Source organism: Dipodomys merriami, unplaced genomic scaffold (genome assembly GCF_024711535.1).
Source record: "Dipodomys merriami isolate MVZ:Mamm:240054 unplaced genomic scaffold, mDipMer1.0.p SCAF_56, whole genome shotgun sequence".
NCBI lineage: Eukaryota > Metazoa > Chordata > Mammalia > Rodentia > Heteromyidae > Dipodomys > Dipodomys merriami.
Genome location: NW_027206135.1, coordinates 6,140,488 through 6,156,867, shown reverse-complemented (window position 1 = coordinate 6,156,867; position 16,380 = coordinate 6,140,488). Strand labels below are relative to the sequence as shown.

Below are 16,380 nucleotides of genomic sequence, written 5' to 3'. Positions count from 1 at the left end.
TTATTATTTCTGTTAGACTTAGGCTTAGCAATTTTTCTTTTTTCATTTACACAAATCAGTAAACTCCTCAAATGAAGACTGAGTACCAAATTCCAGGCAGGATTTAAGGGTCTATAGTGGGGTCCAAGGAGATCTTTAAGGACAATTTATCACAGATGTCTCTGTACATGGGGAGAGTGAAAGATGGCCAATGGACAGCCTGTCTCATTCTGTGAAGTATGAGGCTAGTCATTACAGGGCTGAGGCTTGGAGCCCAGATCTCCCAGCCCTCCTAGTTGGCCCTTCCGGGAGCCGCCCCATCTCTAGTGCAGGAAGGGGAAGGGGCCAGAGTGTGGTGGAAGGCGTGGCAGGAAGGGGGGAACTCTGTGGTCAGGGAACTGCTCGCAGAGTTCAGCTGTGTAGTGCTGTCAAGAACGTCCGATCCCCAGCTCACAGCCCCTCCTGCCCCCTGCCCATGATGATTCCAGTGGTCTTACTCTTACTTCTTTTGGTTGAACAAGCAGGTAAGACAGTTTGGAGAGGATTGGCGAGCTGGGTTCCAGGGTACAAATCAAGGGTTTATTTCAGTGGGCTGAGTCAGGAACAGAAGCAGGTGGGCATGACTCAGGCTGGTTCTATCCTGCTCTAACCCAGGGCACAAATAGTCCCCACCCTTATTGTCCCTTTCCAACTCCAATTAATAGGAAGTGTCAGTTTGGCAGGGAAAGGGTCATTTGGCAAAAGCTGGGAAAGCATTTCTGATTAATATTACTTATGGAATGCCTTTGGTCTCTGCTGGGAGCTGATCTCCAGCTAATAAAATTGATTTGGAAGGGCAGAGGCCTATCTTTGGCTTTTTTTTTTTTTTTTTTGTGGGTCGTGGGTCTTGAACTCGGCCTGGGCGCTGTCCCTCAGCTCTTCAACTCAAGGCGAGTGCTCTACCACTTGAGCTACAGCGCCACTTCCAGTTTTCTGGTGGATTATTGGAGATAAGAGTCTCACGGTCTCTCCTGCCTGGGCTGGCTTTGAACCACAATCCTCAGATCTCAGCCTCCTGAGTAGCTAGGATTACAGGCGTGAGCCACCAGTGCCCGGCATTATCTTTGGGTTTTTAAGAGAGGTGAAGGGGCGTCAAGATTAACAGATTAGATTGCTGTTTCTAGGGGTCATCTGTCAACAACTGTTAGGAGAGTGGGTGATATAAAGCTCCCAATTTAGGGACCTGAGCATCAGTGGAAAATAAGAGGCAGAAACAGTCCTAGCAGCTCCAAAATTGTAGGCTGTTCTAGAGGCTGGAGTCACATAAGCTCTGTGATAAAACCCTAGCACCAAAGAAAGAGAAAAAGGAGAAAAGAAATATCTCAGCTGGGTGCTGGTGGCTCATGCCTGTAATTCTAGCTACTTAGGAGGCTGAGCTCTGAGGATCAAGGTTCAAAGTTCAAAGCCAATCCAGGCAGGAATGTCCACGAGACTTTTATCACCCATTAACTGCCAGAAGAAGCCAGAAGTAGAACTGTGGCTCAAGTGGTAGAGTGCTAGCCTTGAGCATATCAGAGACAGTGCCCAGACCCTGAATTCAAGCCCTAGTACTGACACAAGAAAAAAAGAAAAATCCTATGTTTTGCTTGCTTTGAGTTGTTTATGCTGAAAGTTTCTATTTTTAAGGGGATTGGTTACAGATGGGTGTTGGGAAGGAGGGGATTGGTAAACTTCAGGGAAATGGGAAGTTGAAAAAGAATGCATGGGGAAGAGTTCTACCGGACCAGCTGAGAAGGTGGAGAAAAGATTGGGTGAACTTGTCTGTTGTCAAGAGGGAAGGAGGGTGGCCAGGTCATTGGGGGAATAAAGCAAAGCATAAACATTCAAGATTGAAGACCTGGATTTGAATTTCAGCTCTGAATGAGTTACTTAGTTTTTTTTCCCGAATGCTTGGGTTTCATCATTCATAAAATGGTGATGACGATGTTTCCCCTCACAGGATAGTTACAAGATTTATACAATATTGTGTGTAAAAATATTGTAAAATAAAAAGTACTTTTTCCAGGGCTATACTTGACCCATGTTAGTCACATGCATGCCATCAGACTTGATAAAGGCCCAGAAGCACCCAACTTCCCCTCTTGGAGGCCTGGGGTGAGTAACAGGACAAAGTAGCAGGAAGAATAATTTACATTTTGAATTTTGTTTGTGATTTTTCTCTTGAGCTGTGGTCATCGCCCCAGTGTCAAGTACAAATGTATCTTACATGGCTTACGAAAGTGGATTTTTTTTTTTTTTGCATATTTAAGGGACAAAAGAAAAGTGAAGTTGAGAAGATGACCAGTAATAGAGCAATTGTCTTCCTCCCTTCCCCAGCTCACATCCTTCCTGTCCAGCTCTCAGCCACAGGTCACAGGACTTAGCAGAGACACTTTGTGGTTTCTTCACTGAAATTTGCCACTGCTTCTCTCCCCCCACCCTCTTTGGGCTCAGCTGAGGTTTTAGCCTCAGCCCAGTGAAGTCAGATGGGTCTTTGAGGTGGATGAGTGCTCAGTGGTGCTGAAAAGCAAGGTTGGGGCTGAGGGGGATATCTTCAACTCTAGTGCATTTAAGTCCCACAATAACAGAACCTTTCACACCTCCTGTCCTACAGCTATCCTAAGATGTGAAATAAAAGGGAAAGGTAAGAGAAATAAGAGTCCACCGAGGGAGACAGTTTCTTTCCTTAGGAGGCTCCCCTCCAGGTCCCATCCTCTCTCCCTAAGTACCATCTCTTCCTTCTCCATGTACCTGACTCCTTGGGTACCCTCTGTCTCCTCAGCGGCCCTGGGAGAACCTCAGCTCTGCTATATCCTGGATGCCATCCTGTTTTTGTATGGTATTGTCCTCACCTTGCTCTACTGTCGACTCAAAGTAAGGCTGGGAGGAGAAATGAGAGGGTGGATTGGAGGAAGGGGAATATTAGGGATTTTCCCACGGCATTTGGAGGGAAGGTGGATGAGCCTCTCATGTACCTTTATTTTCTCCCATTCAGGTCCAGGTGCGAAAGGCAGCTATAACCAGCTATGAGGTATGTCTCTTCAAGTTTTTAGGCTCTTAGCCCTTCTGGGGCTCCAGGTTTGGGTCAGAGGCCCCTAGCAGGGCATGTGTCTTGGATTCTGATCTGCATATAGCTCAGAGGCTCCCCTCTCCTCTGGCCTACCCATCCTGCCACTTAGCCAAGCTACAAGTACAGTATTCAGCAAGTGACGGGGAAATAAGCATAATGACAAAGAATATATGAGAGAATTGTGTGTTGATATATGTTTGTAGCTGTGTGGAGAAATTAATATTCGGTGTCAGAGCAATCGTGTGAGGACACTGTAGTCTAAGGGAGCTAACACTAACCCTAACCCAGGTACTCCTTGGATGGAAAAGGGGTGTTGAGGGGAAGTGTGGGTCTCTAATACCTTTTCCTTTCATCTCTACAGAAGTCAGAGGCTGTGTATACGGTGAGTCAACCTGCTGTCTCCAACCAGGGTTCAGCTGAAGACCATTTATTTATGTATTTATATATGTGTGTGGGCTTGAACTCAGGGCTTGGTCTCTGTCCCTTCACTTTTTCACACAAGGCTGGTTCTCTACTACTTGAGCCAAGCTCTACTTCTGGTTATTTGGTGGTTAGCTGAAGATAGATTCTTGGACTTCCTTGCCTGGGTTGGCTTCAAACCACATTTCTTAGATCTCAATCTCTTGAGTAGCTAGGATTACAGGCATGAGCCATTGGTGCCTGGCAATAGTGGGGTTTTGAGTGACTTTCAGAGAGGGTAGGATCTATGTGATGGTGAGGGGGTACTGGTGTTGGGCTCAAGCTCCTGATCATCCTTTGACTCTCACTTTCAGGGGCTGGACACCCGAACCCAGGAGCCATATGAGACTCTGAAGCATGAGAAACCACCCCAGTAGCCTTAGAACAATTGTCCTTGGTCACATATTTCTTCATCTTCTAATTCTCCTTCCAGCCCTCATGGTTAGTGTTACATAATCCTATTCACTGTTTAAACCAGCTGAATGTACCCCAGTAATGATAATAAGCCCCAAATTAACATACACCCGTGGTTCCTATTTTCCTGTTAAAGACTTAAGCTCAGATGCTAGCTACTAATGTTTATTTTCTAAGCTTACTCTCTTGCTCCAACTTTTTCCCCTTCCCCATTGTCAACTCCCACTAAACAATGGAAAGAAGTACCTCAATAAAGCTGTTCCAGACTATATTTTAGTCATTTGTTTATTTGTTGTCTACTTATTTAGCCTCAACTAAGCATGAGGCCGGATACTAAATATGTAGCTGTCTTTTGTGTGTGCTAGTCCTGGGGCTTGAACTCAGGGCCTGAGAACAATCCCTCAGCTTTTGTGTTTAAGGTTAGCTCTCTATTTGAGTCTCAGGTCCTCTTCCAGCTTTTTTTTGGTCGGCTAATTGGAGATAACAGTCTCGTGAGCTGGGTGCCAGTGGCTTACACCTGTAATCCTAACTACTCAGGAGGCTGTGATCTGAGGATTGTTCAAAGCCAGGCGGGCAGGAAAGTCCATGAGACTCTTATCTACAATAAACTACTCATAAAAAGCTGGAAGTGGTGCTGTAGCTCAAATGGTAGAGTGCTAGCTTTGAGCACTCAGGCCCTGAGTTCAAGCCCCAGGACCAGCAAAAAAAAAAAGTCTCATGGTAGCTTTGAACCACAATCCTCAGGTCTTCACTTCTGAGAGCTATGATTACAGGTCTGAGCCACTGGCACTGACTTTGAATATGTAGTTTTGAGTAGGGTAAACTCAGCTCCTGATATACAACTCACACTCCACGGATTCCAGGCCTGTTTTGACCAATTGATTGCTGTGTCTAGGGGAGGGGTGAGACCTTTGGCTCATAGGTGCTCAGAGATGCAGCTGGAGCAGGGAGAATACCAGACTGTACACTCTCTGAACTCCTACTCTGGTTAGGAATGTAGGCATATTCAGGTACACTAAAATGTACAAAATTCCATACTCAATGGAGTCTTCTGGGGCTGGGTTGTGGGGAAGCCTATGTGTAATCCCAAATTGTTACCCAGTATATACATATAAGCTGCAAAGCCAAACATGCAGAAAGGATGAGTGGACAAGAGACCATGTGATGAGTTGACAAGAGACCATTTCAGTCTATCACTTGAACCATAGCTCCACTTCTGGCTTTTTTGCTGGATGGAAAGAAGCATGTCATGGACTTTTCTGCCTGAGATGACTTTGAACTTGGATTCTCAGATCTTAGCCTCTCGAGTAGCTAGGATTACAAGCGTGAGCCAGTAGTGCCCAGCTTAATGGAAAGTTTTATGAGAGCATGAGAGCATTGAATTTTCAGGGGATTCTGGGGCAACAGGGACCTTAGAGAGCCAGATAAGGATTAGAGGTGGGTAATAAAAAGGGAAATAAGTTGGGTTCAGATCAAAGCTCACATCTCTCAAACACAAAGCTGGTGTGGAGGTGGGGGTGGGGGCTAGGAAAGAACAAGGAATCCTGTTTCCACTGCCAGGAAGCTCTGCCAAGAAGCTCTGTCTGGAAGCATTTAGACTTTCTCAGATGCCTCCAGTTCTATCTCTGACCTAGCAGTCCTTCCAGAGCAGCTCAACTACCCCTGGCAACTCCTGTGCTGAACAGTCATTTGTGCTGCCTAGTGACTTACACTATTCAAACGATTTTTCAGCTATTTGTATGTACTATTTGAAATTAATATACCTGTCCAAGGTCATCTAGCAAGTGAGATAGAGATTTCTTAGTCATGTAGCAAATTTTGCTACATGAGGGGAAAAAAGTATTTTGAAAGAAAAGGGAAGATGAATTCTTGTGAACAGTGAATCTTAGCAGAGACACTCCATCTGTCCATTTGGTTTCTTTGCAACCCACTCTGTCCCCCACCCCTGTGCCTCAGGACTGAGGTTTTGGTCTCAGCCCAATGAACTCAAATGAAATGCTCAATGGTGCCTGACTAAGGAGGTTGATTAAAATATGGGAGAAATTGGAGTCATCTCCAGTCTCTGGGGAGGAGGGGAAGATCATTTTAGACGAGTTACAAGAAATGAGCCAGAGTAGGGAAGTAACTGTTTTAAAGTGGAGAATAGCATATTTGCCTAGTATGCATGAGATTCTGAGTTCCAGTCCCAGTATTTTAAATAAAGAAGCAAGAACAATTATTTTTTGGAAATGTTTCATTTTTCTCATATCTTGCATTTTGGGATTTTGCACTTCTCCTCATCAATCCAACCAGATCTCCATCCATTTTGATTTAGTCCAATTAGCACAGATCTCAACATTTATCTAGTCCCACCCTTCTTCTAAGTTAGAGATCTGTCAGGCTTTTAAATGGCTACCACGTCTACAAGTTCCAAGCTCTAAAATGGCTACCATGCAAGTTCTATGGATAATGGTGTGGGAGAGGCTTCTCAACACAGGGTCCAAATCAGAGAATGTTTGGATTTTAAAAACATTTTTAAAATTATCTTTAAGTAGTTGTATAAAATGGTTAAAATTTAACATGTCAATTTGTGAGCATAATGCATCTTGATTAGGGCCACCCCTTCTTTCCTTTTTTTTTTTTCTTTTTAAAGAGAGTCTCACTATGCTGCCCATGCTAGTCTTTAAATTCCTGAGTTTAAGAAATCTTTCTGTCTCAACCTCACTGAGTACTAGGATTTTAGGCATGCACTATGACTCTCAGCCAAATCAGAGAGAGAGAGAGAGAGAGAGAGAGAGAGAGAGAGAGAGAGAGAGAGAGAGTGTGTGTGTGTGTGTGTGTGTGTGTGTGTGTGTATGTTCAGGGTCAAGTACTGAGACTTAAACTCAAGACCTGTGCTCTTGTTCTTGATCAGCTTTTTCCACTCAAGACTGGCACTCTACCACTTGAACCATACCTCCACTTATGGCTTTTTGCTAGCTAATTGAAGTGAACAGTCTCAAAGATTTTTCTGTCCAGGCTGGCTTTGAACCTCAGATCTTGGCTTCCTGAGTTACAGGTGTGAACCACTGGTGCTCAGTCCAAATCAGAGAGTCTTTTTTATGTGTGTGCTGATATTGGGGTTTGAACTCAGGGCCTGGATACTGTCCCTTAGCTTATTCCACTCAGTGCTGGCACTCTATCACTTGAGCCATAGCTCCTCTTTCAACTTTTTGGTAGTTAATTGGAGATAAGTTAATTGGAGACTTCCCTACCCAGGCTTGTTTTGATCTACATCCCTCAGATCTCAACTTCCTAAGTAGCTAGCATTACTAGTAGCATGAGCTACTAGAGCCAGCGGATCAGAGGATTTTGGGGGAGGGGATAAGAAGGGTTGCCAGTCATGGGGCTTGAACTCAGGGCCTGGGCTCTGTACCTGAGCCTCTCTGCTCAAGGCTAGCCCTCTACCACTTGAGCCACAGTACCACTTCTGACCTTTTCTGAGTAATTTATTTGGAAATAAGAGTCTCACAGACTTTCCTGCCAGAACTGGCTTTGAACCTTGAGCCTCAGATCTCAGCCTGCTGAGCAGCTAGGATTACAGGCGAGAGCCACTGGCACTGAGCAAATTGGAGAGTTGTTTTTTTGGTTGTTGTTTGTTTTTGTTTTTTGTCAGTCGTGGGCCTGAACTCGGCCTAGGCACTGTCCCCCAGCTCTTCAGCTCAAGGCCAGTGCTCTACCACTTGAACCACAGCACCACTTCTGGCTTTTTCTGCTTATGTGGTGCTGAGGAATCGAACTCAGGGCCTCATGTATGCAAGGCAAGCACTCTACTACTGAGCCACCTTCCCAGCCCCAGAGAGGTTTTTTTGTTTGTTTGTTTGTTTTGGGTCCGGTTGTGGGGCCTGAACTCTGGGCCTGGGTGCTGTCCCTCAGCTCTTCAGCTCAAGGCTAATGCTCTACCACTTGAGCCACAGCGCCACTTCTGGCTTTTTTCTTTTTCTTTTTTCTTATGTGGTGCTGAGGAATAGAATCCAGGGCCTCAGGCATGCAAGGCAAGTGCTCTACCACTGAGCCACCTTCCCAGCCCCAGAGAAGTTTTGAATGGAGGAGGTATAGCAATTTTGGGGATGGGCAGTGGCTCCTTATTTCTCTTCATAAAATGACTAAAAAGAAATTTTGAACAATGTCTTCATTTCTAGTGACTCAGAAAGTTTATGAATTCAGTTTATGAATCCATGATATCTTCCATATTTTATATATTGTAGAGAAGCTGCAGAATAGTTCCCTGGTCTTGGGGAAGAATCACGGGCACCTCTACTCTATTGCTACTATCATTTGTTGCTTGCCCTTCCCCTACCCCCCTCCAAACCCTTCTCTCTTTAGAAGTAGAGTTTTCTTTTTTCTTCCGCCTTCCCCTCCCCAACTCGGCTACTTCTCTCAGTCACCCAAACACATGAGGCTTAGTTTGATTTCTTCTGCATTTATTGTAGAAAATGGGGTGTGGGGAGGAAGGAAGGTCTAGGCCTGGTCAATAGGTGTTCTAGAATTGAAAGACAATAATCTGGACGTCTCACTGGGTGGCAGGCTCTGTTTTTTGGGGATCCATAAGATTGCTCAAGAAGTTAAACAGACTAGTTCCAGCCTTCTTCACCAGGGGTGTCAGCTGTTGCTGTGTCTTTTCAAAGTAAGCCCTGGATAGGGGAGGGATCAGAGGTTAGTGTGAGAGACTCTGGTCATTAGAAGGGGCTTTGGTGGTGGTGAGGAGTGATTTTGCTCCTGAACTGTAGACTCCTGCTCCATCTTGGCAAAACAAAGCCCCTAGGAGGAAGCAAGCCTTCCACAGGGCAGAGAAACAGATTCTAGAGACTGGAGTTCAAGGCCCAATTTCCACTTCTCCTATCTGTTCATAAAGGTGCATGGGAGCTTTATCTCTGAGCTCAGTTTATGAATCTGACCACCTTTCCTCCCCTGATTTATGGTCCCATAACCCTTGAACCCCGTTTTTCTGATACTTACTGGGCTTGGGCCTGAAGCTCTGTGCCTTTGGCTTTCTCCACCAGGTCCTTGCCATAGTCAGTCATGGCCTGGAGGTAATGAGTGACCATGCTCTGCAGACTCGTTTCCTCTGCCTGTCTCCGAACCATAGCCCCTGCACATACATACACATAAACACATGCACATTCTTTTCAGCTGGGTCCCCAGCAATGAATCCTGGCCTCCTGCCACATTTTTTTTAGTACCCATTTCAACTCTCAGCCCTCTCCCCAGATCCAGCCAGATCTGTTTCCTGGACTTTAGAGAGGCAATAATTTTCCTTTTGAACTCTTTAATTGCCAGATTTGAGCACTGGAGTACAAAATGATGGGACTCCCAGCACCTTCTCCTTTTTTGGGGGACAGGGAAGGGAGTTTCCTCCTCTCCATATTACATACCTTCAAGGCTACAGACAGTGAGGAGCAGCACGGTGATTGCAAGCAACTTCATGGTGGTAATGGAGGAAAGGTGATCTAGGAACAGTGCTGATGGTGGGAAAGGACAGTGAAGCCAAATGGGCTTCTGCTCCTCTCCAAAGATAGCCCTATGTGAACACCCACTCCAACCTGGTTCCCTCCCTTTCCACAATTAGAGCCCCATCCTCTTTATATGCGTACCCCCACCATACCTAGTCAGTGTCTCTGTCCTCGGTGTCTATTCCTGGTCTATCTGGAGAGGCAAAGGCTATATACTTGTCTCCTTCTCCACTCCCATCAGGTGACAGAGACTGTGGGGAGGTCCAGTGGGGCAGGGATCATGTTGGAACAAACAAGCTGAAAAAAATGGGGGAGGAGAGGATAATCAATGGGGGACAAATGCAATATTGTCAGAGATAGGGGCTACAGGACTTGATGAAGACTGAGAGTCCATTCTGGGTCTGTTTAAGATTTTTTCTTCTGAGATTTTGTTAGAATCCTTGGATTTGTATGTAGTAAATTAGCATGGTTCACTGTTTTCTCTCCTCCTCTCTCCCTCTCCTTTCTCTTTTTCCTTTTCTTTGTGTGCTGGTACTGGGACTTGAACTCAGGGCCTAGGTGCTGTTCATAGGCTTTTCCACTCAAGGCTATTCCTATACCACTTGAGCCACAACTCCAGTTCTGGCTTTCTGGTAGTTTATTGGAGATAATGGTCTCATGGACTTTTCAGCACAAGCTGGCTTTGAACCATGATCCTCAGATCTCAGCCTCCTGAGAAGCTAGGATTACAGGTATGAGCCACCAAACTTGGGCTTCTAGTTATTTTTCTGCAAATTTCTAACATGAAATCATCAACTCTGGGTATTTTTATTTTATTATGGGTAGATTTTATCTCTCCACCCTACCTACCCTTACTACAACTTGGAAGAGAGGGTATTTGGGAATGGAAGAAAGGGAAAAAGTTAAAATTAGGGGCAGCAATGAAAAGAATTGGGGGTAGAAGTGTGAGGGTCAGGGTCAGAGGACAGGTATAGACTCTGTCCCTTTTGAGTTAATATGTAATGAAATGAAGAGAAAACATGAGGGCCCAGAATAAACCTCCTGGGTACTGATCAATGAGTATACCCTAACCCCAATAAAACAAACTCAGAAAACAGCTCTGCCCTCCTCAGCAACCAGAGAATTCTGGCAGGAAAAGAGGTGAGTAAAAAACTTCTGCTAGGATAAAGGTTGAAGTTGCCTGGTCACTTGACCACCTTATCAGATCTTGGTAATGCTCAGGCAATATTGAATCAACAGGGGCAATAGTTCCCCAGTGTCGAAGGTCTTAGTTCTTGTCTCAGTCCTAATTGTGAGGCAGGGAAGAGAAGAGATACATTCTTCAGACTCGAAGTATTGAGGTGAGATCAACTAAAGAGATAGATGTATTTGTACCTTTTACCCTTTTTGCCCCCAAAGCTTACTTCTTGGACATTCCTGAGAGATGGAGGTAGAGATGTGTGAAGCTGATAAGAGAGACAGCAAGTAAAGACAAAAACTACTCCATTTCCACCTATTTTCCCAGTGTTGCACACAGAGTTTAAGGGTCACTCCATTGCGTGGCCCCTGTCTCTGCAGGTAGAAAGCATTTCTGGGCTGGAATTGTATTTCTAAGATTTTGTCGGCTCTGCCTGGAGCCTCAGAGAAGGAAGCATTTATACCAGAGGGCAGCTGTTTCAGCAACTATCTGCCTATAACCAGCTTTTCTACTTACAAGTGTTCCTAGTCTGCAAGAAGGTGAACATAGGAGATGGGGGCTCATGCCTGTAATCCTAGCTACTCAGGAGGCTGAGATCTGAGGATCACAGTTTGAAGCCAGCCTCGTTAGGAAAGTCCATGAGACTTTTATTTCCAATTAACTACCAAATTACCAAAAAGCTGGAAGTGGAGCCATTGCTCAAGTGGTAGAGTGTTAGCTTTGAAGAAAGAAGCTCAAGGTCAGTGCCCAGGCCCTGAGTTCAAGCCTCAGGACCTGTTTGTGCATACAAGTGTGCACATGAGCGCGCATGCACACACAAGCACACAAGCACACACACACACACACACACACACACACACACACACACACACACAGAGCAAACTCAGTTGCAGAAACCCAGAGGAACATATGCAGTCTGTGACCTAGAGGAGAGCTGTACAATGGAAGGCTGTGAGAGTCCCCTAGCAGTTCTTTGTATAAGGGAAGGAGTAATATGAACAAGGTCTTCACAGTCATTCCTATATTCACCCTTCACAAAATCCAAGCCTCCAGAGTGTAGTTTTGAAACTAGGCATTTAGATCCCAGGCCCAAAGTCCAGGAGCCCCAAAGTAGGTCTGGATACTTTGCCTCTGTATGCCAAATAAAGAGACATGATGAAGGCAGAGAAAAGAGATTTATTATCTGGCTGCTATGGGAAGACAGTGCTTCAGTACATCTTCAAAGGTAGAGATATTGGCTTCTGGTTAAATAGGGAGAATTGTGGATGAGTGAGAAAGGTATACATAGTTAAAACAATCCCAGGCCTCAGATATGGCCTGTTTGATTATGAGATTAGTCTTTGTCCTTAGATAAGTTCCAGAGAAGCTCTTTATTACTGGAACAGAATAGGAACAAGGTGGTCTCCTGAATGTTTGGCTGTTCCCTTTAAGATGATAAGAAGAAAAGAAGATGTTGCTTGTTGGAGGGGTAGGAGTTTACTTTTCACACAAGATGGTTATTAATGAATCTAATCTTTCTTGGAGGCCATGATTGCAAAGTTGACTGCAGCAGAGAATATCTCAGATCAAAGAGCACAGAATCAAAGTTGGGGGAATTTTAGTTTATGGGACTCAGAAAAAGCATCTTTTAAGTTGCCTCTCAGTTTCACTTTTTTGCTCAGTGGAAGGAGCTTCAGCGATTAAAGAGACAAGATGCTCCCTCTAGTGTCCTGTATACTTGCAAGTTTATCCCAGCCATGGAGAGGAGGCTGGGCGGGCCATCTAAGCTAAACCTGAGACTCGTTTAAAAAAAATCACCAATCAATTCTCAGTTTAAACAGGGCGTTGTTGAAACTCAGCGGCCATAAATCCTGCCAATCTTTTGCATGCTCCCCTCTCATTGGACAGTAGGAGATCGAGGTGTCTTTTTTATTCATCGTTTGGGCGGGGCCAAATCAAGAAGGGGTTGGGGCTTTGATAGCTTACTTTGCCCGGTCTCAAAATGGCGCTCGTGGCCACGCTGGGAATACTGAATGAAGCCGCATCCTGCCATCACTTAAGATGGCTGCCCCCATCAAGATGACCGGGGTGTGCCGAAAGGAAAGGGGCAACAGGATGATCTGAGATGTTAAGTGTTACTGTTTCATTGCATGCTTGGCCTTGGGCCGTGGGAACGAATTGCTGAAGACTAGGAAGCTAGGTAGAGTGTAGGTCAGTGTAGGTTAGGATTAGATAGAGAAAGGACGGGGTGACAGGTGGAGGTGAGGGATCAAAGATGGGGCAGGAGTGTGACTGGGTTTCAGTATCCCCATCGGTGTTCTCTCTTCCAACTCTTTCTCTTCCAGGTCTAGCATGAGGACCATGTGGAAGTTTCTGAACCCGGGGAGCCTAATGCTGGGCGGTGGGGCTCGTGGAGGGTAGAGGGAGCAATAGAATATTTTCCCAGGCTAACGCCGGCCCCTCCCTTTCCTCTGGACTGAAATGGGGAACACACTGGGCCTGGCGCCCATGGGGACTTTCCCCCGCTGGAGCCCCCGCCGAGAGGAACCGCTGCCTAACCCTGGAAGCTTCGATGAGCTACATCGACTATGCAAAGGTGAGAACTTGGTATTTGGGTGGCTCAAGTTGAAGGGGCAGAGGAGGGGAGGATCTTGAATGCCGACGTTCAGTGGTGGGAGCAGGAAAGGGGAGCTGACAGCTGGGGCATCCAGTGTCAGGGAGGGTCAGGTGTGCAAATAAAGTGGAATATTTTGATGCAGGACTTGAAAGGAGGTCAATTCTTCCAGTGCTTCATAGGGATTTGAAAGGAGAGACTACCTTTTTGGGCATGGATTGCTTGTCTGTGCTTATTCCTTCCCTCCTCCTACCCCCTTCAGATGTGTTCCCAGCACAAATGGAGGGAGTGAAGCTCGTTGTCAACAAGGTTCTGAGCAGCCATTTCCAGGTGCTCCACTTCTCTGGCCCTTTCTTACTACTCTTCCCTGCCTTTCCCAAATCCTTTTCTTTCCTTTGTATTCCAGCCTTTGCCAGGCTATTTGGAAAAAACGAGGGAGGATGGGGGTATTTCCTTATCTTCCTTGCCAGTGGGACTTGTTCCTTTAAATCTGGCGTCCCTCTGCATATGTTGGAATATTTGGAAATCCTAAGAGATCCCCTATATGAGGAGAAAATGAAGGGTGGGATGAGGAACTGAAATGAAGCAGCAATGCCATCTCCTCCAATAAGTCCTCTTTCCTCAGGTGGCTCACACTGTGCACATGAGTGCCCTGTCCTTGCCAGGCTATCATCTCCATGCAGCGTATGCAGGAGACTGGCAGCTTAGCCCCACAGAGGTGAGAGCTCCACCATACCTCGATCAACTCCTTAAAATCCCACCTGGGTCTTGAGGAGGAAATGTGTGTGTGTGTGTGTGTGTGTGTGTGTGTGTGTGTGTGTGTGTGTGTGTGTGTGTGTGTGTGTTTTATGAGAAAGAATGGGCAGTAATGGGATTCTCTGTATAACTTCTGAAAGGGAATGGGGTAAAGAAACATTTTTGTGTAAAGATGTCAGAGTTTGTCTTCATGCTTCCACTAGGGGACGCTGAACAATGTTAATGAAATCCAATAATAATTGGGTTTAGGCTGATGGATGGATGCTTCCCAGCTCAACCTGTCTATACTCTTCAACAGGTGTTTCCCACTGTGGTAGGAGATATGGACAGCAGTGGCAGTCTCAATGCCCAGGTCCTGCTTCTGTTGGCAGAACGGCTTCGAGCTAAAGCTGTCTTCCAGGTGATCCATAGTTTCTGTCTCTATCCACTGAGGCAGGTCAGGCTATCCTGACCTGGGTACCCAGGAGAAGGAGTAAAGACAATAGTGATCATAAAAAGAAGGAAGGAGATTTTATTTCTTGCTCTCCCCACCCAGACACAGCAGGCCAAATTCCTGACATGGCAATTTGATGGCGAGTATCGAGGAGATGACTACACAGCTACTCTGACCCTAGGAAATCCTGACCTGATTGGAGAATCAGGTGAGGAGCTGAGATAGTTCTTTTGATCTTAGGTGTCCATTTCCTAACTTTGGCCATACAGCCTAATCTGTATAGTTTGGAGACTAGAAAAGGGGCTGCTTGGGCAGGCTGGGCTGGGGATTGTTGGAGGTGAAGGAGCAGGTTTGATTCTTGTTTCTATGGCTAATTCCATGTCTCCTCACTCCCTCACAGTGATCATGGTCGCTCACTTCCTACAGAGTCTCACTCATCGGCTGGTGCTGGGAGGAGAGCTAGTTTATCACCGGAGGCCAGGTGAAGAGGGAGCCATCTTGACTCTGGCTGGAAAGTATTCAGGTATGGGGCAAAGTGGAATAGGGATGAGGACAACCAATTCTGGAATTTTCTGGAACTCCTGACCAGTGTCCTATTATGGTAATGCTCCTTTCTCCTATATTTCCCCCCCTAGCTGTACATTGGGTAGCTACATTGAATGTGGGATCTGGTGGGGCCCATGCAAGTTATTACCACAGGGCAAATGAACAGGTAAGATTGTTGACATCATCCCCTTCCTTAGTAAATCAGTCATAACTTTTTTTTTCCCAGTTCTGGGGCTTGAACTCTGATAATCTTTTATCTTGTCAAGCTTCTTCAGTCTCTGCTGCCCTGATATTCTTCCTCATCAAAGTATACATTTCCATTCATGCTTTCATTCTGATGATCACATGTCAAGATCCCTTTATTTTTCATTGAGATGGGTTTTCCTATTACCCTTGTCTGTGTTTCTTAGGTTCAAGTTGGAGTGGAGTTTGAAGCAAACACAAGACTACAGGACACAACCTTCTCCTTTGGTTACCACCTGACTTTGCCCCAGGCCAACATGGTGTTTAGAGGTGAGGGTTATTTTGATCACATTTGGAAGTGGTGAGGGATTTGGGACTGAGGGAGGAAAGCTCTACCTTATTTCCACTAACTCCCTACTCTAAGCCTTGTTAAGTAATCTAATTAATATTCTTTCCCTTGACAGGCTTGGTGGATAGTAATTGGTGTGTAGGTGCTGTGCTGGAGAAGAAGATGCCCCCCCTTCCTGTCACCCTAGCACTTGGAGCTTTCCTCAATCACTGGCGCAACAGATTCCATTGTGGCTTCAGCATCACTGTGGGCTGAAGTTGTCCCAGAACCAGCCCCTACAGCAGCTGGAACCTCTGAGTCAGGTGCCTGAGGGCCAGAGACTAGGCCCCTCTCCAAAGCCCACCTTGCTGGGTGACTTCTAGGTCCCAGAAGCAGAGTGGGGGACAGGACCATGTCCTCCTCAGAACTGGAGCTGCCAGAAGGTCAGCTGATGAGGCTGTGGTTTGAAGCTCCCACTTCCGCCACCAGCTGCACTATCATCTTCCATATGCTCTTATGGTTCTGGACTAAAGGAGAAGGAGTAAGGTGTATGTCTGGATAAATTTGCCCCCTTCCATATTTTCCATTGGATTAAAGCTCCTAACCTTTCCGCTATAGAGCAGAAAAGTCTACATGGGATTAGCTCTCCATCCTGCTCTCCCATCTCAACAGTCTGCTAAAACTGAAGAAGTAGGGTTGAAGGGCTAAATATTTGGCACTATAAAACGGGGCCCACCCGTTCCCAGAAGAAGTTTTACCTCTTAAACCCTGAGGCTTCCTTCTTCACTGTCTTCTGTGCTTCCTCATTTTTGTTCCTATGATCCTCCTCCCTCTTGCCTCCCCTCAATTTCTCCCCATGACTGCATGAAGAGGCAGTTATTACTGTAGTCTTTGCATTGCAAGCACTGAGCTCTTTTTGTACTGGTTCCAATATATGGTCCTATCCGTTTCAG

General features: G+C 45.8%; 3 protein-coding genes across 6 annotated transcripts; 2 read left to right on the top strand and 1 right to left on the bottom strand.

The window, feature by feature from the left end:
• Positions 1–349: 349 nt before the first annotated feature.
• Positions 350–4,209, top strand: Fcer1g (Fc epsilon receptor Ig). The gene is made up of 5 exons (XM_070000222.1): positions 350–503; positions 2,780–2,871; positions 2,993–3,028; positions 3,429–3,449; positions 3,841–4,209. The coding sequence occupies exons 1-5, from the start codon at positions 455–457 to the stop codon at positions 3,901–3,903; spliced, it is 261 nt and encodes an 86-aa protein (XP_069856323.1). The 5' UTR covers positions 350–454; the 3' UTR covers positions 3,904–4,209.
• A 4,156-nt stretch (positions 4,210–8,365) lies between these two features.
• Positions 8,366–9,663, bottom strand: Apoa2 (apolipoprotein A2). The gene is made up of 4 exons (XM_070000040.1): positions 9,564–9,663; positions 9,334–9,420; positions 8,918–9,050; positions 8,366–8,592 (listed from the first exon to the last, which is right to left on the bottom strand). Exons 2-4 carry the CDS (start codon positions 9,383–9,385, stop codon positions 8,472–8,474), a joined length of 306 nt encoding a protein of 101 aa, XP_069856141.1. The 5' UTR covers positions 9,386–9,420; positions 9,564–9,663; the 3' UTR covers positions 8,366–8,471.
• A 2,968-nt stretch (positions 9,664–12,631) lies between these two features.
• Tomm40l (translocase of outer mitochondrial membrane 40 like) lies at positions 12,632–16,379 on the top strand. 4 transcript variants are annotated; one of them, XM_070000221.1, is made up of 10 exons: positions 12,632–12,694; positions 12,913–13,163; positions 13,444–13,511; positions 13,807–13,899; positions 14,236–14,337; positions 14,473–14,578; positions 14,771–14,893; positions 15,006–15,082; positions 15,327–15,429; positions 15,564–16,379. In XM_070000221.1, the coding sequence occupies exons 2-10, from the start codon at positions 13,049–13,051 to the stop codon at positions 15,701–15,703; spliced, it is 927 nt and encodes a 308-aa protein (XP_069856322.1). In that variant the 5' UTR covers positions 12,632–12,694; positions 12,913–13,048; the 3' UTR covers positions 15,704–16,379. The 4 variants fall into 4 exon arrangements, with proteins under 4 accessions (XP_069856322.1, XP_069856321.1, XP_069856320.1 ...); XM_070000220.1 differs by having other exon boundaries at positions 12,637–12,767; XM_070000219.1 differs by having other exon boundaries at positions 12,637–12,778.
• The last annotated feature ends 1 nt before the right edge of the window (position 16,380 follows it).

Excerpts from the sequence above, each read along its gene's own strand:
- Apoa2 (XM_070000040.1), bottom strand. The coding sequence starts at position 9,385 with ATGAAGTTGCTTGCAATCACCGTGCTGCTCCTCACTGTCTGTAGCCTT. Across the intron at positions 9,051-9,333 it reads CACTGTCTGTAGCCTTGAAG|GGGCTATGGTTCGGAGACAG; the intron begins GTATGTAATATG and ends ATGTATGTGCAG. Across the intron at positions 8,593-8,917 it reads GAGCTTCAGGCCCAAGCCCA|GGCTTACTTTGAAAAGACAC; the intron begins GTAAGTATCAGA and ends TCCCCTATCCAG.
- Tomm40l (XM_070000221.1), top strand. The coding sequence starts at position 13,049 with ATGGGGAACACACTGGGCCTGGCGCCCATGGGGACTTTCCCCCGCTGG. Across the intron at positions 13,164-13,443 it reads GCTACATCGACTATGCAAAG|ATGTGTTCCCAGCACAAATG; the intron begins GTGAGAACTTGG and ends TACCCCCTTCAG. Across the intron at positions 14,338-14,472 it reads GAGCTAAAGCTGTCTTCCAG|ACACAGCAGGCCAAATTCCT; the intron begins GTGATCCATAGT and ends CTCCCCACCCAG.
- Fcer1g (XM_070000222.1), top strand. The coding sequence starts at position 455 with ATGATGATTCCAGTGGTCTTACTCTTACTTCTTTTGGTTGAACAAGCA. Across the intron at positions 504-2,779 it reads TCTTTTGGTTGAACAAGCAG|CGGCCCTGGGAGAACCTCAG; the intron begins GTAAGACAGTTT and ends CTGTCTCCTCAG. Across the intron at positions 3,029-3,428 it reads CAGCTATAACCAGCTATGAG|AAGTCAGAGGCTGTGTATAC; the intron begins GTATGTCTCTTC and ends TCATCTCTACAG.